The sequence below is a fragment of the Eupeodes corollae genome, chromosome 1, assembly GCF_945859685.1.
Source record: "Eupeodes corollae chromosome 1, idEupCoro1.1, whole genome shotgun sequence".
Classification (NCBI taxonomy): Eukaryota; Metazoa; Arthropoda; class Insecta; order Diptera; family Syrphidae; genus Eupeodes; species Eupeodes corollae.
The window spans coordinates 284,128,713-284,151,735 of NC_079147.1; the positions used below are offsets into that span (position 1 = coordinate 284,128,713).

Consider the following 23,023-nt stretch of genomic DNA (forward strand, 5'->3'; position numbering starts at 1 on the left):
GGTTGTTATCAAAGGATTTGATGACCTGTGGCAAGCTGATTTGGTTGAAATGATATCTTACCACAAGGAAAATAATGGCTATAAATACCTAATGACGGTCATTGACACATTCTCGAAATATGCATGGGCAGTTGCTTTAAAAAATAAGACCGCTTTATCTGTTGCAGAAGCGATGAAATCAATTTTCATCAGATCATCACGACAGCCTAAGAACCTTCAAACTGATGATGGAAAAGAATTTTTTAATAAGATGTTTCACGATTTAATGAAATTATACAACATAAATCATTACTCTACATACAGCTCCCTTAAGGCATCAATTGTTGAACGTTTTAATCGCACACTTAAGGAGAAAATGTGGAAGGAATTCAGTCTTAATGGTAATTACAAATGGACGTGCATTATTAATGATTTGTTGAAAGAATACAATCACTCTATGCATAGAACTATAAAAATGCGCCCAATCGATGTGAATCAGGAAAACTCTAAAAAAATCTTATCTACAGCTTATAATAGAATTAAAATCGCTCCACAGGGTAAATATAGAGTTGGCGACAATGTTAGAATAAGCAAGTTCAAACACGTTTTCGAGAAAGGCTACACACCAAATTGGACAACGGAAATTTTTATGATAAGAAAAGTAAACCTAACCAACCCGCCAACATATCTCCTTGAAGATTTTAATGGTCAACCTATTAGTGGATGTTTTTACGAAAAAGAATTACAAAAGACTAAATACCCTCATATTTATCTCGTGGAAAAAGTACTTAAAAGTAATGGAGACAATGTATATGTTAAATGGCTCGGCTTCCCACCGACTAACAATTCATGGATTAATAAATCACAATTATTATAAACGACATAAAATATTTGTTTCCTTTCTATTATTTCTTAAATTGTTTTTCATAAATTACTATCAACCTTCAAACAACCAATGCATCTTAAAGTCAATGAACTCCCACTGATGTAATATGATCTCATTACCATACAAAACTCATATACCCATACTCTAATGAAATCTACCTACAAACCATACAAGAATCCCTTTTTTCTAGCATCCTACTGTACAGTGTACATACACCGCATCCTCCACGTCAATATTCAAGCTAAAAACATAAAAAAATTTTGTAGGTACATCACTAACCGCAATTCACAGTCACGAAAACTAAATTCACACCAAAATTCACAATTTACAACAACAAAATACATTTTACCCAAATGCTCTATTCCTCAAGTCCGATATTTATACTACTGTATAGTTGTTGTAATTAACATGCATGAAATTTTCCCATCCCTATTCCCATGCCCAAAAAGTATATTCTTACAGTCCCAACAATAGTTTTCTACCAACACTTTTTTTTTTTTTTTTTTTTTCCTTACATTTTCCTTACATTTTCATTCATTATCAATTCGAAATTTCCTATCACATTTTCAATCCCCACAAATTTCATCCACCTTTTTTTCCACACACAAGCACACAAATGACACTCAATGCATACTGCCCATGATACTACACCAACGAGCCAGTGTCATAGCTGTCCTCCTTTAGGAGCAATTTTGATGCTCGGAGCACATTTTTTACACTAGGGAGGAGCATTTTATTCCTCAAGTCCGATATTTATACTACTTCGGTGGATAAAATTGTATTGATAAAGGTGTATTGATCGGGATCGTAGGCCCATTCACCAAACTTGTGACGTGCTAGATGGTCATTCGACATCAATTCGTTAAAGAGTTGGATTTTGTAAGCCCGCAAGCCAGAAGACAAAACATGATGCAAAACCGATCCATGTTTGCTTGGATTACTGACTCTACTGGGCAGTTATGTCTAATGAATATTGGACACAGCGTACGATGTGTCGGATGTTCGAACGGCGAAAAAGAACTGAATTCCGCTGTCAGGAAGAATGATCGGCAGATTCTGGAAAAAACTCAAGAACACCAAATCGACACCCACCATCTTTTCATCGATTTCAAGGTACAGGATGACTATGGAGAATTCACGCTGCTCCATAAAGGTTGGAAACAACTTAACAGAACCTTTCGATGTCGAAAAAGGTTTTAGCTAGGGACCGACACCGAGCTAGATGGAGAGGTTTGTTGGGTGAGGCCCTACTTCACACAGTAACAATATTCTAGTAGGTAAGGTTAGGTTAAAGTGACACTTAGGCCATTGTGATGCGACATACATTTTGAGACTTTCTTCTTACGAAACGTGAAAATTGATTATACTAATATGACTGAGATCATTTAGAGCGGTGTAGAAGAATTCTCCTAGGTAGGACTTGTGTTTTAAAGGTAGAGCAGGGCACGTACCGAGGAGGTGAAGAACTATTTTCTCCTCTTCTTCATCTATACAGCTTCTGTAAAAGTCATTGAGGACACACCCAGTCACGTGGCATGCTTTTCTATTAGACAGTTCCCGGTTATGACCTTGAATATCGAGGTTATATGCGTTTGCTGTTAGCCTTCTTTATAGCGTTATTAACATGTATTGATTGGTGTGACAGCATTCGCCAAACTTGTTAGATGGTTTTGTATTGTACCATTTTATAGAGTTCATCTGCCTTTTTTTTTTTGAAATGTCTCTATGGCCCAGCACCAATCAAAGGTGAGTTTGTAGAGACAGAGTCCAGAGATTTGATAGCAGCCTGACTTACTTACAAAATTTGTTAGTTCTTTAGAGGATATCAGATGTTTTTATCAAGTTTTCTTTAACCCAGGAAAAGTCTTCTTTATCGACTCCATTTGTTAGTTCCTTAGAGAAAGCTAATCTATTCCTTAGGCAGTTCGCCGCCGATTCAACGCTGCTAGTGAGTGTTATGACTCTTCTTTCCCAGGTCATGGAAACGCTGGTAAATTATCAGCTTAAGAAATATCTCGAAGACCGAAAGCTTTTTAATGACCGGCAGTACAGCTTTCGCAGCAATAGGTCCACTGGTGATCTCATGGTTCATCTCACCGAACAGTGGAGCAAATCTTTACATAGTTTTGGAGAAAGTAAGATTATTGCACTTGATATTTTAAAAGCATTTGATAGGGTTTGCCATAAGGCTCTCTTATCGAAAATGCGTGCTTTCGGTAATTACCTTTCGGATTGCACAGTACAAGTAGTATTGGATGGGTTCAAGTCTGAAAACCACATAATAAATGCTGGTGTGCCCAAGGACTCTGTTCTATCTCCAACACTCTTTCTCATTTTTATTAATGATCTCCTGTCTGCAACTTCTAATCCAATACATTGTTTCGCTGACGACAGTACTCTCAGCTTTTCATATTCCTTTTCAGAATCATATCGCTCTTCTTCGGATATTGCAACGAAAATTATATGATAAGCTTATTAAATTCCGAGCCAAACAGCATTCTTGAATGAGGATTAAAAAAATGATGGAATTTAATGCTTCGAAAGCGCAATGCTGTCTTGTATCGTTAAAGCGAGATTCCCCCCCTTTGCCATTATCCATGGATGGCGCTTGCATCGAGGAGACTGAACATCTCGATATTCTCGGTGATGTTTGGGTTTTTTTACAAAACTTATATACGTCCAAAGCTTGAGTATAACTCCCATATTTGGGCTGGTGCACCTGCAACCTACTTAAGCCTCTTGTACAGCATTGAACGGATAGCATTTAAATTAATCGGTGATAACACCATCATAGGATCATTTACTTCGCTTGAACATCGTCGTAAAGTTTCTTGTCTCACGCTTTTTTACCGTTATTTTAACGGTTTATGCTCAAGAGAAATAGGCAGTTGCATTCCTCCCCTTAAACAGTGCAACCCTAATACTCGAGCTTCTAGGAATGCTCATCAGTATACCCTCGAGCCTAACTTCGGCCGTACTGTCAAGTATAGAGATTCGTTTTTTAGCCGTACTACGCGAATGTGGAATGCCTTTTCACTTTTTGTTTTCCCCAGCCATTGCAATATTCAGGAATTCAAAACCAATGTGCACCGATACATCCTTTCAACTCCTCTCTTCTCTTCCTAGTGCTCACACTGTGTCTTTGCTTAATAAGGGTAGTAATATCCCCTTAAGTGTGCGCTTATAAAAAAAAATCGACAATAGTTCCACCTGAAACACGTTATAATGATTAGGAAGGTAGAATAATTGCAGTCGTTCCAACCAACCCCATCATTTGATTTTGGTCGTCTTCTTGAAATGCATTATCTTCCTAGAAAAATCTAAAAGGTGTAGAAATCTGGAAGTTTCTATCAAATTGTAGTTGCGGGATGGTTTATTTTAAATACCTTAGAATTACTGGGTGGCCAATGTGGTTGTTAATCCACTGCGACGAACCTTTTAGGCGAATAGCAGAACTTGCAGCTCTTTGTATGCTAAATATTTTAAGAGGTATAAGGTAAAGTAGGGTGTCCAGTGCCGCGAATGGGGTCGTACGAAGTGATCCTCTTATACAGGGGTTATCAACAGGACGCTACGCCATATTACTTGCCGTTCTAAGACATTTCCCTACAGTAAAGTTTGCCATTTCATGATGGAAAGATATATGAGCCAACAACAAGTTGAAATTATTAAAATTTGCTACCGAAATTCGAAGTCAGTGGCCTCAACGTTAAGAGACTTACGTCCAATTTATGATCGTCATAATCGTCCTAGTGGAAAATATTTAATCCATAGGCACACTACAAAATGTTCCCGTGCCAGGAGACAAAAAGTGCCCGTAGAATCGAGAATATTGCTGCCGCTGAGGCTTCAGTTGCAGAAAGCCCAAATGTGTCTCTCACACGTCGTTCTCAAGCATTGGGCGGAATTTCTGTGATGTCGTTGTAGCAAATTTTGCGAAAAGAACTTGGCCTACATCCTAACAAGATTAAATTGATCGAGAAAAGTCATCTTAAGCAATGAGGCTTATTTCTAGGTAAATGGCTTTGTTAATAAACAAAATATGCGGTATTGGTCAGGAAGCAATCCGCACGTACTGCATGAGTCATCATTGCATCCCGAAAAATTACGGTTTAGTGTGGTTTATGGTCCGGCGCGGTGGCGTCATTGGGCCGTACTTCTTCCGTGATGATCAAGACCGGTACGTTATTGTGAATGGGGATTGCTACTGTTCAATAATAACCAAATATTTTTGGCCCCAATTGGATGATATGGACTTGGAGGACATGTGGTTCCAACAGGAAGACTGCGGCGCGGCGGCGCCACAAGCCACACAGCGAACGTCACAATCAATTTACTGGAAACCAAGTTTGGAGAACGTGTTATACCACCAAATTATCTAGTCGCTTTGCCGCGGTTTGACGCCGTTAGACTATTTTTTGTGAGGCTATGTCAAGTTTAAAGTGTGTTCCAACAAGTAAGCGACGATTTATGAACTTCGTACGAATACGGAACGTAAAATTGCAGCAGTATTGCCCGATTTATGCTTGAAAACCGTCAAAAATTGGGTTCAGTCCACCGCCATACTTCCACAACGAACTTTAAAATTGGCCTGATTACCAATCTGTATAACCAATGTTTGATTCGGCATTGTAGGCCCCTTTTATAACCAATAGCTTCTTTGCTGGAAGAGCTATGTAACTTTTTTAACTCTTTCTTGTACATTGCGCTTCCAATTAATTTTTTCCTCTAAAACAAGACCCAGGTACTTAGCATCATCTGTCAACATCAATAGGACAAATTCAGTTTTTCGTGGGTTAACACGCAGTCCACCGCGATCAGCCCAAAATATTAGTTTGTCTAACGCATTTTGTAAGAGTTCTTTTAGGGTGTTAAGATGCTTTCCTAAAACCAATATAGCAGCGTCATCCACATAGGCTCTGAAACCCTCGACATCCAGACCAGCAATGATCTCATTTACCATCAGATTCCAGCCGAGAGGGGATAGAATACAATGGTTAGCATGGTTGCCTTCCACTATTCTGGTAACAATGATATAATGTGGCCCATCGAGCTATACTGAGTATAAATCATGTGACAGCTGTCAAAAAGTATAACTCCAAAGAAATTATTTCTTTGAATTTTAAACGAAACTACCAGACATTTGACTGCAAGAATTTCTGTAATTATGATACCAAAAATCTGTTGATCTGGCAAACTATACAATTTTTCTTTTGAACTTATTTTTCAGCACTGTATTCAAATACTACTTTATTATCGTACTTTTCTCAGAAATTTTTCAAGTATTCTATCAGACAGAAATCAATTCAGTTTTATTTTTTCAAAACATATTAATTTTCTTATCAGCTGCGTTTGTTTTTTTAGCAGATTTACTTTTTATATAAAAATTTTAGTCGTGTTGTCCAAAAAAGTTGCTAATTATTTGAAATATTTAAACAAACTTAAATATGTTGCAACGTATTATAAAAGTCGGTCAAATTTCAAAGTTTTCGCAATTTTCAAAAAATACGTCAATTCTCAATGTAACCTCAATTGCTAGGTATTCAAGTCAGCAGGGTGAAGTTTCGAAGTGTCCCGTGGTAAGAATTTGTTTGGGCCGGTAACTACACTATTTCTCTACACCATTCTTTTTTCTAACTTTAAGAAAGGATTAGTTCTTGGACTGTACGAAAAGGAAGGAGACAAACCACCAAAATTAACTTCAATTGGAGAGAAATTTGATGATAGGACCCATGGAAAGATCCATAGCTTGATTCAAGAGTAAGTAAATCTAAAGTCCTGGTGATCTTTGCATTCCATTTTTTTTTCTTGACTCTTAGAACCAATATCAATGGAGTCTTGGGCAAGGGAAAAGTTTTCCAAAATGTCGATCCAGAATTCCATTCGGTGGCTATAATTGGGCTCGGCCCAGAGGGTGCCGAATACGATAGCGAAGAAGTCATAGAAGAGGGCATGGAAAATGCGAGAATCTGTGCTGGCATCGGTGCTCGGGAACTCCAGCTGTTGGGTTGCACTGAGGTCCATGTTGATGCAATGGAATATCCTGAGCAGGTAGCTGAAGGAGCATCTATTTCCGTATACCGCTATCAGGACAACAAGAAAAAGAAAAAACGAATGATAATACCTCAGTTGTGTCTTTTCGAGTCACCTGAAGTTGATGCCTGGACGAGGGGCCTCTTCAAAGGAGAAGCCCAAAATTTGGCTCGTAAGCTATCTGATGCCCCGGCGAATCAAATGACTCCCACAGCTTTTGCCCAGGCTGCGGTAGATGCCCTGTGTCCATGTGGAGTGACGGTTGAAGTGAGAACCATTAATTGGATCGAAGCAAATCATCTGAATTCGTTCCTAATGGTTGCAAAGGGTTCGTGTGAACCTCCAGTGTTTCTCGAAATAAGCTATTGCGGAACTTCTCCCGAGGATAAGCCAGTTCTGCTTGTTGGCAAGGGAATTACCTTCGATAGGTTGGTTGGGTTGGGTGCTATTTGGATTCAAGGAGCTTAATACATCTGTATAATTTTTAGTGGCGGCCTTTCATTGCGGGCCAAGCCCTTGAACATTTACAGGGGTTCAATGGCTGGAGCAGCTGTGGTAGTTGCTGCAGTTCGTGCAGCCGCAGCCCTATCCCTGCCTATAAATATAGCCGCAATTATTCCACTATGTGAGAATATGCCTTCTGGGCTGTGCTGTAAGCCGGGAGATGTCGTGACTTGTCTTAACACCAAAACTTTAGCGATTGAGGTTTGATCGCCATTTCCAAGTCTTAGTTTTGAACTTTTGAAGGTTGATACATTTTTTTTTTAGGAATGTGATCGAATTGGAGTAATCGCTATGGCTGATCCTCTTGTCTATGGTCAAAATACCCATAAACCTCGTTTAGTTTTGGACGTTGGGACTATGGCAAACGGTGTGAGGAGTGCATTTGCTGGAGCTGCTTGTGGAGTCTTCTCGAACTCAAATGAAATTTGGGAAGGATTCAAGAAGGCTGGAATTTTGACTGGAGACCGAATGTGGCGAATGCCTTTGTGGAATTATTATAGGAATTTGGTAGCACGTAAGTCTGACCTTTGTAAGAGAAAGGGTTTATTAATTTAAGATGATAACTCTAACAGAAAACATGGCCTTTGATATAAGTAACAGAGGCTGGGGACCAGCTTCATCGTGCATTGCTGCTGCAGTCTTACATGTAATTTCGTTATACTTTGTTTTGTTTAAAATTCTCGAGTTTTTGATGTTGGTATTGTTTTTCAGCAATTTGTTCCTTGTATCGATTGGGCACATCTGGATATTACCGGAGTTGGAATGCTGGCTGAGGAGGGCTGTGTTCCATATTTACTTCCCCATCGAATGACTGGAAGGCCAACACGTACTCTGATTCAATTCTTGTATCAAACAGCTTGTCCTGAAGAAATTAAACAAGGTCCTTGTTGATGAGTTATTTTGTATAGCAGATAGATGGCGTTTGTATGAATTTGTAATAGTTTTCTTTTCTATTGGACGAAATATAAACAAAATTTTTTATGTTCCAAAATAGATGTTTGGAATTTTTATAAAGTTTAAGGATAAGCTGTAAGCTGATCAAAAAGCAAGGCTTAAGTAATTCAAATGGATAATAGAGCTATATTGAAATTAGAAAGATCACTTTTTCATAACCGTTTTCAACTTTAAAAAGGTTAAATAGTTAATTTTGAAGTTTAAAACCGCAATTATTTTTTTTTTAATAAAGGTGTGCTTGAAAAATCACCAAAAACAAATAAAGGAAGACGGAAGTTGATTCCAGTTTCGCTTTACTTTCCAGATATTGAAAATTACTTTATCTCTGCTTTAAATAAATTTAGAAACACATTTTATAGTTTAAATTGCAGGTTTGAAAAAGAAAGTTCTTGTGAAAGTCTCAACAAATTAGGTAATACATTTTAATTGAAAGTCATAAAGCGAAAACTCCGAGAAATGAAATCCTATTTAAGACCAGTTTATACCAATTATTCAAATACAACATATTCATTCATTTTTAATATACGAGTATAGTTCATAGATGGTTTTAAAACTCTAGTATCACATGTATTTAAATGTTATTATGTATTGAGATAAACAAGACATGTCTAAGTATTTAAGTATATGATTCTTTGGTTTATACCATTCAGTTTTTGTCATAGCATAAGACCTAGACCAGTTTTTAAAAGTATACCATTCAAACAGACAAATCCTATTACATCCAAAGTAAGTTGGAATATTTTTAATTTTAAAATCAGTATCAGAAAATATGTTTGACGGATAGATCTTGTTAATTCAGTAAATTTCACATTGTTTAAGGCATTAGACCATTTAATATAGAGACCAGGATACAAATGTTTTGTCACATCAAAATGTTGTCCGTTGTTTTAAAACCAATCCAACTGAGGAAAACCGAAATAAGTTAAGACAAGCCAGGAAGACCTGCAACGCCCATATTCCACGGACCAAATATAAAATTCCCCCTTTTGTTAACCAAAAATTCACCATTGTAAAAACGTACTTAACGTATTTGCATCAAAAAATTGCCATGCTGGACTTCAAGCTATGGTGGCATTGCTTCGGGAAAAGATAAGGCTAATCAGCCCTATCGGCAATCTCACGTGAGAAATTTCCCCGGGAGTAGGTTTTCTCTCCCAAAAAGGAGTTGGCAACGACCATGTCGTGGGTCTAGCTCAGTCTTCATTTTCTGAAGTATTAAAGGATGTTTTAAATATACTTGAAGACAAGCTATGTTCAAGTTGGATTAATATGGACATGACACCAGAGGAAAAACGAAACACAGCCATCCAATTTTACGAAAAACATCGTATACCAGGTGTTATCGGTTGTATAGACGGCACACACATCCGCATAATCGCGCCTACACTTAACAAACACTTATTTTATAATCGGAAAGGCTTTTTTAGTTTAAATGTTTTACTGGTAAAAAATAACCTATATATTCAGCCCTATACTGAGTTCAACATATACGACGGCAACCCAAATCGCCGAGAACCCGAGGAACCTTCAACTGATTGAGTCATTCCGCATAATTTAATTATTGCTTCGTCCAAAGCAGAAAATTTATACTCTCGGAAAGGGCCACCCCCAGTTCCGTGCTTCATTTTAAGGTTTTCCGACATTTTATTTTTGATATACTTCTTTTTATCACTCCACACCTAAAAAAAAAATTTGTTAGCTAATTTTAGTTAGATTTAACAGAAACATTAACCTTTTTCCATTCAAATATAGACTTAACAGGTGGTCCAGTACTGTTAAGCTCACGATCAACAATTTTCCAGAATCTGGTTACTTCCTCCTTACTCTTTTTGGAATATCCGGAGGCAATGTCTGGATTTTTTTCCATCAAATCAACCAAAGTTTCCATTTGTTTTTTGTTGGTCGCCCTTACAAAATAAATAATTTAATCTTTTTTTTATTGAACATTTTGAAAGAAAAAATTTATAACTTACATTTTTTTGCTTCATATTTTGTTTAACAGATCTGTTCCCTATCAAAACAAAGACAGAAATACTTCGGGGGAGAAACTTCATTGCCGATAGGGATTTTTATTGGGGAAATTTTTCCTTGGAAATTTTTCCCTTAAAAAAGTATTGCCGATGCCGATTTTTCGAACTAGAGAACTTTTTCCAGGGAAAAAGTATTGCCGATAGGGCTGAATAAATGCAAAAGAAGCTTGTCAAAAGGTTGTGCGACAATGTATAAATTGTTTTAAGTACAAACCAAAATTACGCACACAAATAATGGGTAATCTACCGGCGGATCGATTGCGAGCGCAACGACCGTTCTTAGTATGTGGCCGGTCACCCAATAAAACTTATATTTGCGTCTTTGTTTGTTTTGCCTCCAAAGCTGTACACATTGAATTAGCTTCCAATTTGTCTTCTGAATGTCTTATTCTTGTCCTTAAAAGGTTTATCTGTCTTCGAGGACTTCCGAAGACGATCTACTGCGACAACGGGAAGAACTTTGTCGGAGCTCAGACGATCTAGAGGGAAATTCAAGAGGAGATAGAGCGAGGAGCAAAAGCTGTTCAACGGTACGCAGCAGAGGAAGGCTTCAACTTCGCCTTGATACCGCCCAGGGCACCGCATTTCAGAGGTCTATGGGAAGCGGCGGTGAAAGCGGCGAAAACGCTGTTACAGCGTACCGTGGGCAACGCATTTCTCACAACAGAAGAGCTGCTCACCGTATAGTCATCGAGGTCGAGGGACTTCCTCAGCAGTGGAAGACAGGACGAGTTATAGGGGACGTCGAAGGGCAGGACGGCAAGCTTAGGGTCGCCGACGTCAAAACATCAAGTGGTGTACTCAGACGCCCAATCGTCAAACTGGCCCCACTTCCCGATGAAGAATATTGAAGCCTGCAGCCTTTCAACGTGGCCGGTGTTTCGTTAGTACGAAACTTTATAAAATGAATTTTAAGTATTGAATTAAACCTTAAATTAAAATACATTTACATCAGTTAAAAAACATGCACTATTGTGAACTGAATTGTATGAATTGTAAACTGTATTGGTATAAATTTCAAACTTCCCGCCCATCCGGCCATATTTTATTTAAAATTTAAAATTAATAAGAAAAAGAAAATGAAATGCAATAAAACCATTCTACACGATAGTTCCGCACATTCAACACGCATTTTCTTAAATCCGCATTTTGTCGCTTGATTTTAAATTCTTTATAATTTGCGAAGTTATTTAACAGCTCAAAAAAGCTTCTTCTTCTTTACCTTAGGAGAAATCAGCTCTAAGAAAATCATAACAGTAATTTTCCATTTCAAGAGAGTTGTTTTCAAATTCAATGGGGAAGGAGAGATTAAGGGGAGGATGATAGCGATCCAAGGTTGAGAGAAGGTGAGGGCTCGAGGAGACAACACAGTTATCGCAATCAGACGAGAATATGAGATCGAGGTGTCTCCCCATAAAGTTTGCTACTCCATTTAGTTGAAAATGACCACAATCAGACAGACTATCAATGAACATCGATTCAGGTTCAGAAGAGATGTTAGGTGGAAAGAAGGATTTCTGATCATCTGAGGTAGACCAATTGAGATGGAGAAGATTAAAGTTGACAAGAACGATGATTAAATCATTAGGATAAAAAAAGGACAGAAAGACAAGAGTCTAACCTTAGCTGATACACCTTCAAATTCGATTGAAGTGGGAATACGGAGTAATGAACTTTCAAAATTTCTAGTAGTAGCTAAAAGCACACCACGACCATGTGTATTACTCGCATATTCCACGACATCCATTCGATAGATGGAATAGTCGTTAGTGATGAGTTCAGTACTAAGGATATCAGGTGTGAGGTTAGTTTCGGTTAGGGCAAAGATGTCATAAGGAAGGTTTTCGGAGTTATTAAAGACGGCAGACGTTTTAGATCTTAACCTGCTTACATTTTGATAGTAAAGGCGAAGACATTTAGGTTTAGTGGTCTTTAGGTTAGGAGGATAGTATTTCTTCATATCTGCACGGGATTTTCGGATATGAGTTATTCGTTTTGAAGAGATAAACGACGCAAAAGAGGTTAGGTCTTCTCTCACTTTTTAAGAAGAAATTTCAAGGCCATCATGAAATTTCAAGAATATTTCCATAAGTGCATCACGTTTGGTAGGGAGGCCTTCTTGGGAGATTAAAAACTTAATGTTTGTATTTGTTTTACTTTTAAAGCAAACAAAATCTGGTTTGTCATAAAGACGAACATTATTGTAGATTTTGTGGTCTCTAAGACGGGACATAACATACCGATCATTAGTATTGGCCTCAGATAAATGTTTAGTTAACTTAACATTTGGAGGTCATTGGGTTAAGGAATCCTTGTGGTTCTTGGGAAACTGATGAATAAGAAGAAGGTTTATGGTGTTAGAATGGATGAAATTTGTATAAGCGGGTGTTTTAGCAGAAGATCGGAGAGCAAAAACCAAGACCCGGATGAGAAGGTTTAAAAGAAACTTGTTTGGATGGAGGCTTTACAGAGGTAGAAGAAGTTTTCCGTTTAAGGGAAGAATGTTGGTTAGAGAGAGAAAAGTTTGTAAAGATTTGTGTTTTAAGAAACCAGTCAGTTTCAATATTTTGTTTGGGATTAGGTTTGTGATTAGGTTGGGGATTAGGTTTGGATTTATTAGAATTAATTAAATTATTATTGCTACTCATTCTGGAGAGCCGCATTCGACCAATTCGTATATAGCCTCTTTGGTGATGAAACATCCAGTTTTATTTGGAGGGAATCAGGAACTTGAACCTTCTTCCAGACAATTAAAGGCATTTGCAGATATTGACACAGAATTCTCGTTTAAAATAGGAGCGAATCCATGTAGCATCAGCATATCCGGGACAATTATTGAGCACGAACCATGCGATTCAAGCCTGCTTATTCTCAAATTCAAGTCCAATAACTTCCAAGAATGGCCACATTTGTTGATTATTTCGTCCTCCGCCATGGTATTGACTGAGGAGGTTTGTTGCAGAGAGTCAGCAGCCAGGTTTGCCGCATGAATTTCATTACGAATGGATACGAGAAAGCATACAATTAATGTTTTCAAATTCGTTAACGAGTCTAACGTTTGTATAACTTCACTCAATTGATTGAAGGAGGGGAGAGCCGGGATGACGAACTTTGCAAACAGCAATAAATTTCGATTTCAGTAGGTTTAACTGCTCAGACAAGTTTTTTTTTTAGATCGTTTGCCGACCTAGTTAGCACCTTTAACTTATCGTCAATGTCTAAACGAAGAGAATTCAACCCACCTATGACGTCCCAGTATTATTTTTCCAAAGAACGTATCGTGGAAAGGCACTGCGTAGACGATTGTTGACATTGGATGTTTGAGTCCTCAACACTATTACAGACTTGATCAAATTTCTTGGAGAGATTAGAAATTTGATCTTGGCAAACGGAATGTTCGTTAGACAGGGATTCTTTAAGACATTGAATTGCTTTTTTTCAATTGTTATTAATTTTATCTATGCTTGTTAGTACACAAAATGAAAAAAAAATGCTGGTGTAATGGGAAACGGCGATGGGCAGTAAAATAGGTCGGGTAAGAATATCACACGAAATAAGTTCGTACGAGAAAAGTTTCTTAAACAAAATCTTTATTTATTTCTTTCAACACTTAATCTAATTTACAAAGGTGTTATCGGTTTAGCTCGCGAATACAGACTAATCATTCGTTTTGATAAGTTCCCAACTTCTCACTTTCACATTTCTTGGAACTCTAACGAGTCCAATCGATTGGCAATTTCACATTACTCTCATGTTTCATCACTTTTGCTGACGCTGATATTGCTTTATTTGGAACTGCATTTATGGGAACATCCGTTTTCGTTTCGTTTGCTGACCTGGACGTAACCCACGCGCTGCAAGTATATTGATATATTTTTTTTCTTTTTTTAATTTGTAATTGTTTATTTGGGGTCAATTTTTACCAACTTTTATTAATTATTTTTTTAGATTTTTATTTTTTGTAAAAAAAACTGTCAATTCGATTCTTCTCAAAATTTGTCCTAATGTTGAAAACAACATATGTATTTTATAAGTAAAAATTAGTACGAAGCTATTATCTTAAATTTTTGGAATTTAATTTGAGTCGAAAATCAATTTTTATCAACTTTTATTAATTTTTTTTTAGGTTTTTATTTTTTGTAAAAAAGACTGTCAATTCGATTTTTCTCAAAACTTTATCAGATGTCAAAAACATCGTTGCACAAAATTGTTTTGGAGATGAAATCATATTTAAGTCGTAAAATTTTGGAGGTGAAACATTTTTTTTTTTCCAGTTTTTTTGATTTATAAAAAAAACCGTTAAATGGATTTTTTTCAAAAAATATTCTTCTTTGATATCACGTTTTAATATATTATATAAAATTAAATTCAAGTGTCTAGCGCTTTTGGTTCCTTATATTCGATATTTAGGGTTAACAAAATGTTCACCTTTTTTTCTAACTTCTATGGTCAAAAAACCCCCAACTCAATTTTCTTGAGAGCCCTTTCTGCCTTATTATCTGTATAACAAAATTCATTTGAAATCGATATCCCTTATGGTTCTTGCGCTATGAACGATGAAAAAAACTTCGTGAACGTACGTACACGCAAAGACATCTTTCTTAAAATCTTTTATTTCGACTCTAGGGACTTTGAAACGTCGAGAAATGTCAAAATTTTCAATTTGACAAATCGGACCCTTTACAATCACTTCCTATGGGAAGTTAAAAATTAATTGTTTGGGGCTCAGTTTGGGGGATGGAAGGGACCTACACTTTTAAGCCGAATCCGAACGGCAAATTTGAGAAAGCACTTTTCATGACAAGAATTACTCTTGGAGAATTTGTCAATTCCTCGCAAGAGGTGGTACCCGTGAAAAAAAACTTTAGTTGACATAGGCAGGGATCGAACCCAAGACCACTCGCATGACAATCCATCGCACGAACCATCATGCCACGGGTACTTTATTGTGCTTAGTATGTTAATATCCAATGTTCCTCAAATGTACACAAGCTTCATGATCAAAGACGCGAACTCTTTTTAGGGCCTTTTTCATTACACTTCGTATTATCTGGGCTCGACGCCTGTATTTCGAAATCTTCTCCTTTAACTGAGAAATAGTGTCTAAAAATACTGGTGATGTTCCCAAAACTTTTCCAAAAAGCGTTCCAAGTTGACTTCAGTTCGAGCAATGCCAAGTCTTCCCGTTCCAGAAGGATCAAACGTGCTACAAATGCTGTAATTATGTACGCAGTAAGTGGATTTGGCAGTTTCTAAAACATTTCGCGTTATGAAGATTTAAAAAAAGATGTTTTGTTGGTTTCTATAGTCATATAAATCCAATAAATGTTAACCTTGCCTGAAACTAGGAAAAGAACGCATTAAAATATTTCTATCATCATTTTTGAATTGATTTTATACTCATGATTTCTATTGACAAACAAAATTCAATTTATTTTAGTACCCCTTAAGGCCACTTAACACTTATACACAACATAAAGATACTTTTATTCCAATCAGTTAAAAGGCAATTTTTCACAGGAAATTGAAGACATTTTTCATTATCTTATTAGCCACTAGGGATGCTTATCTGTGATAGAACTTGAAGCTACACAAAAGAATAACCATAAAGTTTTGGAATTAAAATTACAAAAAAAGAAAAAAAAACACATTGATACTTAAAATAAAAAAAAATCCAAGAAAAATCTATAAGAACAATATTTTTTTTAATGTGCGGAAAAATAAAACTCCGCTTTATTAAACATTTTAATGAAATAAAATAAAAACACAAGGATTTACGCAGATTTCGAGTTCGCTAGGACCTTTTCACCGCTCTTGTCGTTGTTTCTCGTGTCAAATAGAATTACCAGACTTTGACAATAAAAACCCATACCTACTTGACTTAAATTGAATTTTCACAAACCAAACAAACCCCGTACTTTAATTCCACCCCCTAACCCTGTCCATTTTAGCATTTTGTTCTTATTTTGCCAGATCCAGAACCCCAACAAACCGACGCGACCGTCCGATTTAGTGATAAAGTGAAGCACAAATATGTATCAGAATTTTCATTTCATTCATTTTCCTAAAACCCACTTTGAAATATTTGAATTTTCACGCCCATAAATCATCACATCCAGCTCACAGCGCACTTTAAAACTTATAGAGTCTCGTGATGCTGCGGTAGGAGGTATACAGGACTTTCCCAACTGTACAACTGTCGTTATGTGGGTCATTGTTCGCGGATAACATTTCCGCGTCTCCGATGGGTCCACACCACGTCCATAGTCCATACCACATCCACCACAGCACGGCTCTAGAATAGTCCTCTTCGACTCCAACTCCTACTGTGCCTTGCGATGTTAAAGTTCTCAATGGGATGGACTGTCTTTGATGGAAGAAGAAGGCGGTAAGGGTGGGTGGGTTTTGAAAGTTATGGTATATGTGGAGCAATGCAATGAATATCATTATAAATGTTTCTCAACAAAAATATAAAAAGCAACATCAACATCAGAAAACAAAAAACGACTTAGACAACACAAAAGCAACATAATAAAGGACTTTTTTGTTTGCCATCTGTCATACCTTATAATATGTAGATATTCCCTCTCTTTCTCTCTAACTCGTAGATCCTTTTGCGTTTATTTAAAGTTTCCTTGAATAAAGGATAATTTTTATGTTTTCTATGTTTATGTATATTTTTTGTCACCCACAGAACATTATGAAATGCATTCACATAATGTTGGGGTTGACGTATTGTTGTGTGGCCGAGCATATGAGGAATCCTTATAGTCAGTGGGCGTCGTAGTCGTCGTCATGTATGTGCACTTTCTATTAAGCTGAAAGGATAATGTATCTAAGTGTAGGTATGTGAACATTGTACTCAGAGTGCGTTGTTACTACTATCCCAGTTCCTTTTAGTTAGATGTGTGTTACATTACTTTAGATATTTAAGTAACACAGACAGAAAAGTTTGAGAAGTTGAAAGGATTGTTATTGTATAAAATAAAAAACATTCAACTTTAAATTAAACCGTTTTGATTTAAGAGAGTTCATTTACTTAATTGAATAATGATAATAATTATAATGCACCATGTTAGTTTTATCAGATTTTTTTAAGAAATAGCTGAATAAGATTTAATCGAAATAAACATTTCCACAATAAGCGTATGTTTCATAAGATTAAAGAACAAATTAAGTCCGTGGAAACCTACGAGCAAAATGATTTAGCTCTGCAGCTAAAATAAATTAAAAACGCGCTGAAGTTCATCCAGATTAATCTGAAGCACTCTAAGTGCGCTTCAGATAATCTGAGAGTTTTCCTTAGGGAGGAAAACTTCGTTATTGGCGTTATCCAAGAACCGTGGATAAACGGCCTCAAGGTGCGAGGCCTCCAAGACACCCAATACGACCTCTTTCCTAAAACCGCAGATCAAGACCAAGGTAATCCTAGAACTTGTATTTTAGCTAAGAAACATTTAAAAGGTTTTTTATGTCCAAATTTCAGCACTCCCGATCTGACAGTTGTCAGATTTGAAGGTAAGAATACACAGGGTTTGCTGTTGGCTTTTATTTACTCTGCCCATAATGCACCATCACCTCCGGAGGAGTTGTGCAAAATCATAACCGAAGCTAACATCAAAAAGGCAAACCTTCTGATCGGAGGCGACGCAAATGCTCGGCATACCCTTTGGGGAAGTTCTGTGATCAATGACCGAGGTGAGCCAAGTGATATAAGGCCATACAAAATAACTTGGGTGGCGCCACAGTCCCTTGGGAACTAGTGACTTACAACTCTCAACCATTCCTGTGTGCGAGTACTGTTGTCAGGAATGGAAGGGACCTACAATTTTAAGCCGAATCCGAACGTCTAATTTGAGAAAGCACTTTTGCATGAAAAGAATTACTCTTGAAGGATTTGTCAATTCCTCGCAAGAGGCAGTACCAGCGAAAATTAATTTCTTTTAAATTAAGGTGGCACAGGCAGGGATTGAACCCAAGAACCCTTGCATGACAGTCCAATGCACTTTTTTTTCCAAATTCATTTTTATTACTTCAAATTTAAACCTATCTTAAAGCTTGACAAAAATTCATAAAACTAGCCTTAATATCCAAAACTTACAACTTACTTAATGGTCCCATACGGACACTCTAAGTTAAACTGTAATACTAATGCCTTTCGGCCCTAAGATCTATTTTACTTTAATTTATATTTTATTTATTTTTGTATTTATTAGAAATTTTGAAAAAAAAAAAAATAATATCAAGAAACATTTTTATTTTTGCTTAAAACAACTTAAAATAAGGTCCTTAACTTTAAACTTAAAGCTAACTTAAACTACCTATTCTACCTATAAACTACTTAAAACTAGAACAACCATAACAGCAAATCTAACTATCTAACATTTTTGTTTTTCATATTTTGTTGTCTTTTTTTATTTTTTTTTATGTTTTTTTTTATTTTTTTGTTTTTTGTTTTTTTTTTTGTATTTTTTTTTTCGTGCCACCATGCCAATTGTACTTAAAAATTAACCCTAATACTATTAAACAAGCATGTAAGCCGGCCAAGGCTTAAAACCTCATCCCGACTACCCACTATCAAGTGCCGATTGAAGCCACCAAAACTGGTTCTCCTGCTTCACCCTATCAGTTCGGTCCCATTCGGACACAGCCCGAATGAACCGAAGGACCTCTGCTCCGCCTTGTGCCATGACGTCCCGATTGTACAGGAGTCGCCTATCCACGGTTCTTCGTCTGACGTGGTAGATTAACGGAACTGCCAATCTATCCTGTATCAGACCCCATTTGTCTAAAAAGTGGAATGCCTCTGGTGGAATGAAGCCGCTCATGCGTGAACTTTCAAAATACTCGTCGTTCAGATAGAACGCCCCGAAAATTAAATTGTTGGTCGAAGACATAGCTCTTGCAATGTAATCTCGAACTAGTTTTATCACGAAATGGTCGATTCCGTTGATTAGAGCCCCGTTGTATATGACCTCGTTGGAATAGTAATGCACGTAAGAAGATAAGGCACGTAAGAAGATTAGGACAGCCACTATAACCTAACCTAACCTAACCTAACCTAAGAAGATTAGGCTGTTCGATACAAGCCGGTACGGCGTCGTAAACACTGCCGCTTGAACACCCGAAACATCTCCATCTGGGAAAGGGACAAACGTAAAACCACACAGGACAACCATAAACGATCATCGGCTGTATGAGGGCCATGTAGCAAATTACCTTCACTATGGGGTTAAGCCGACTGATGTAAAACAGCCGTTTCGTCCCTAGCCCTGGTCAGAGCAGCATTTATGTATATGTCTGTCGAAATACAGAAATACACTTTTGCTCGTTAATCGCTGCCCGTGAAGATCAACGATGACCATCTTGCTCCAATTCTTGTACGTATCTCTCGTGGCCCTAGCCAACGGAGTCCGGAACAGAATTGTCTCTGACTTCTGGACATTTATTTTTAGTTTCCAGTCGTCACAATATCCCTGAATCTTGTTGAAATCACGCTGCAAGAGAATTCCAATAACCTCAACCTGTCGGGCCGTTCTGTACGCAATTAGATCGTCGGCGTACGCAATTGCCTTTGTAAGACTACCTATCAGATCGCTGGTGTACATGCTGAAGAGAATCGGCGAATTCACCGCTCGCTGTTGAAGACCATTTTTAATTGAGAATGTTGTGGTAGAAGTTATATTGCCACTTTTGACAACAAACTTTCTACCGTTAAGCATATCATAAAGTATATACAACAATGGCTTGCTTATGCCAAGCCTGCTCAGTTTTAGGTAAAGACCCTCTAACCATACGGTGTCAAAGGCCTTTTCCAAACAACCAGAACAGCACCTGTGCATTGTTGTTTTGATTTATTTCATTGGATATCAGAAACAAGTTTAGACGCAGGATGAATTGTAGCATGACCCGCCTTGAACCCGAACTTCTTATCCGGAATTATTTTGTTGTCCGCAGCCCACTTAGTCAGAGCCCTATCAATGATTTTTTCGAAAACTTTGCTGATGCTCGGAAGAAGACTTATCGACCGAAGATTTAAGGGGTTGGAGTTGTCCTTTCCCTTTTTCAGGAGAGGATGAACAACAGCCGTCTTTCAATGTATTGGATAATATGCATTATTCAGTGCATTGTTAAAGAGTGTGGTGTAAATGTCAATTGCTTCCATCGGTAAATGTCTTAGTACAACGTTGGATATACCATCATCACCTGCTGACTTTTTATTTTTTATTGAATTGAAGATGAGTTGAAGCTCAACCTTCGTCACTAACAAGGGACTTGGTCCCGTTTGCTCGCCGATTATGGCATTTGCCAAGGAATCGTCATTAAACCGCATGAAACAGCGGTTCTCAGATCGCCAATGTGTGATGTCATTACGGAGGTAAAAGTGATTAAGTAGGGCTCTGTTTTCCAGGCCGTGGTTGGGGCGAATGCTAACATTCATCTTGTACACTTGCTGGAAAGCAGCTCCCACCACCTCCACTTTTCCTTCGGATCTACAATCATGTGAAGGATATCCTAAAAGATGGTTTCTTTTGGATCTATTTGCGCTGTCCTGAGTACGTCTCTGTTCTCTTCAATTCTTTGGAGTTTCGGAAACGAAAGGTCATTATCGTAATTTTTCTTGAACATCTTGTTGTTTTTAGGGAACGTACTAGGGTCACTGGAATTAAATGACTGGATCTTTAGGTCCCAGTTCTTGTTAATTGATAACCTGTAGTTCTCCTTAATCAACAGATTGATATTTTTCATTGACGACTTCAGTGTCCTAACCTCCAAGTCGTGTGGGTCTGTAAGTCGTCTGTACAAGTTTTTAAGTCTTGTCAGTAAGCCACTCTTGTGCCTACGCAGTGCGTCAATAGTCGCGTTTCTGTAAGCGTCCATTTGGTCCCGTTCTTTGTATTGGTATTGTCGGTTCCATCGTTCGTTTTATTGTTTCGTCCATCTATTGTAAACGTTGGTCAATTTCTGTATTTGTTAGGTTTCTGTTGTTTGGTGGGGCTATGTCACTCGAACGAAGTTCTCTCGCTAAGGCGTTGTTGGAACGAGTCCAGCGCATCTTTCTGTAATTGTAAGAGTGAGTTGCAGCGTATTCCTTCAACTCCACGCGTTCGTTCGTAATCTGCATTATAGCAGCCAGTCGAAAGTGATCACTGTCGTACTCGATTGTCTGTAAGCAGTTTCGAGGGTGATTTACCACTTTGTAACTGTCAGTCTGGTGTCGTTCAGCAAAAGATCCAGAAACCAGCTGCTTCTTAGATACAATGGATTTTCAGTAGCCAGCAATCCAATGCACTAACCGCCACGGGTACTATGTTTTGTGGATCAGTTAACTTATTATTTATTTCGTTCTGATTAATCAATTTACCTTCTGGTACGCACTTGTTTTTCTATTGAATTCTTATTTTAAATGAAAAAAATGGATTTAATTTGTAGCACAAATATTTCGTCAATTTCAAAATTCCACCTCAATCGTCGACTACTTTTTCATTCCTTTTAGGTATTTTGAAGGTTTAAAAAACGCTCCAGTTTCCAGTTATATCAAACTCTACCAACCTGATATCCTTCGAAAGGCTTTTTATTTAAGGCTTCCAAATGATATCCCCCAAACTATATACATAAATATCGACAACAAATTTATTTTAAATTTTCAACATTTAACCTTCATAGAAATAATTCACAATAATATGTGTATTGTGCAGGAAGGTACATTGATACCCCCACTCCCCCAATATAACAATAATTGCTTGACAAAGTGACAAAACATGAACACAATGCCAAAGCCAATAAATCACACAATTTTCAACGTGACTGACTGTGTTTTATTACCAAGTACAAGGACATAACCAAAATATTATTATTTTCATCATTTCTACCATCAGTTTCAGGACCTACCTTCCCTCTAACTCTCATGGTGAATAAAGTGAAAAAAATAAGGGGAAAAAAACAAATCTTCTTTAAATATACGTACAAACATTGACAGACAAAAAATGTGCCTTCAAATCGAAAAAAAAATTCCTTCGGCTTAGACTTCAGACGGTACAAATAAATACAGGGTGGCCCATATATATTTTTCAACTTTCTTTTTCTTTTAAAAGGTCCTTATAAAGAAGCTTGAGAGATTTACTAAAATGTTGTAGCTTTAGAGAATAACGAAAATAATTCAATTTTATTTCGAATTTTGATTATTTTAACCTAAAAGTCCAGTTTCAGGCCACAAACAAAATACAATTTTGTGGGAATGGAAGCTGTTATGACTTTAATTTAAAGATAATAATCTTTTAATTCATTTTAACATTGGGACTTTAAATTTCACAATTTTTTCTCCAATCATTTGAAACTCCATGTATTCTTTGTTTTCACTTGTTTGCATTCCTTCAAGTCCTTGCATTCATTTGAAGTCTTGACATTATTTTGAAGTCTTGGTTTTCACTTAAGTATTTGCATTGACTTGGAGTCTCATTTCTCAACTGTTTGCATTCTTCACTCAAATTACACTACACACTTTTGAAATTTCGATTTTAATGGTGTGTGAATCTTAATGTATGACATCGACAGTCGGTGTCTGACACCGACAATTTTTGTACGAGGTGTAGAGGCCACTTTAGAATATTTTGTGCGTAGAAATTTCACTTAAGGC

At 37.2% G+C, this 23,023-nt stretch overlaps 2 protein-coding genes across 2 annotated transcripts; one reads left to right on the forward strand and one right to left on the reverse strand.

The window, feature by feature from the left end:
• The first annotated feature begins 6,138 nt into the window (after positions 1–6,138).
• LOC129943205 (cytosol aminopeptidase-like) lies at positions 6,139–8,395 on the forward strand. The gene is made up of 7 exons (XM_056052489.1): positions 6,139–6,444; positions 6,510–6,625; positions 6,685–7,326; positions 7,387–7,603; positions 7,667–7,916; positions 7,975–8,048; positions 8,114–8,395. The coding sequence occupies exons 1-7, from the start codon at positions 6,313–6,315 to the stop codon at positions 8,291–8,293; spliced, it is 1,611 nt and encodes a 536-aa protein (XP_055908464.1). The 5' UTR covers positions 6,139–6,312; the 3' UTR covers positions 8,294–8,395.
• Positions 8,396–9,825: 1,430 nt separating this feature from the next.
• Positions 9,826–10,543, reverse strand: LOC129951056 (uncharacterized). The gene is made up of 3 exons (XM_056063062.1): positions 10,330–10,543; positions 10,089–10,263; positions 9,826–10,035 (listed from the first exon to the last, which is right to left on the reverse strand). Coding segments are annotated over exons 1-3 (387 nt in total). The 5' UTR covers positions 10,332–10,543.
• Positions 10,544–23,023: the final 12,480 nt, after the last annotated feature.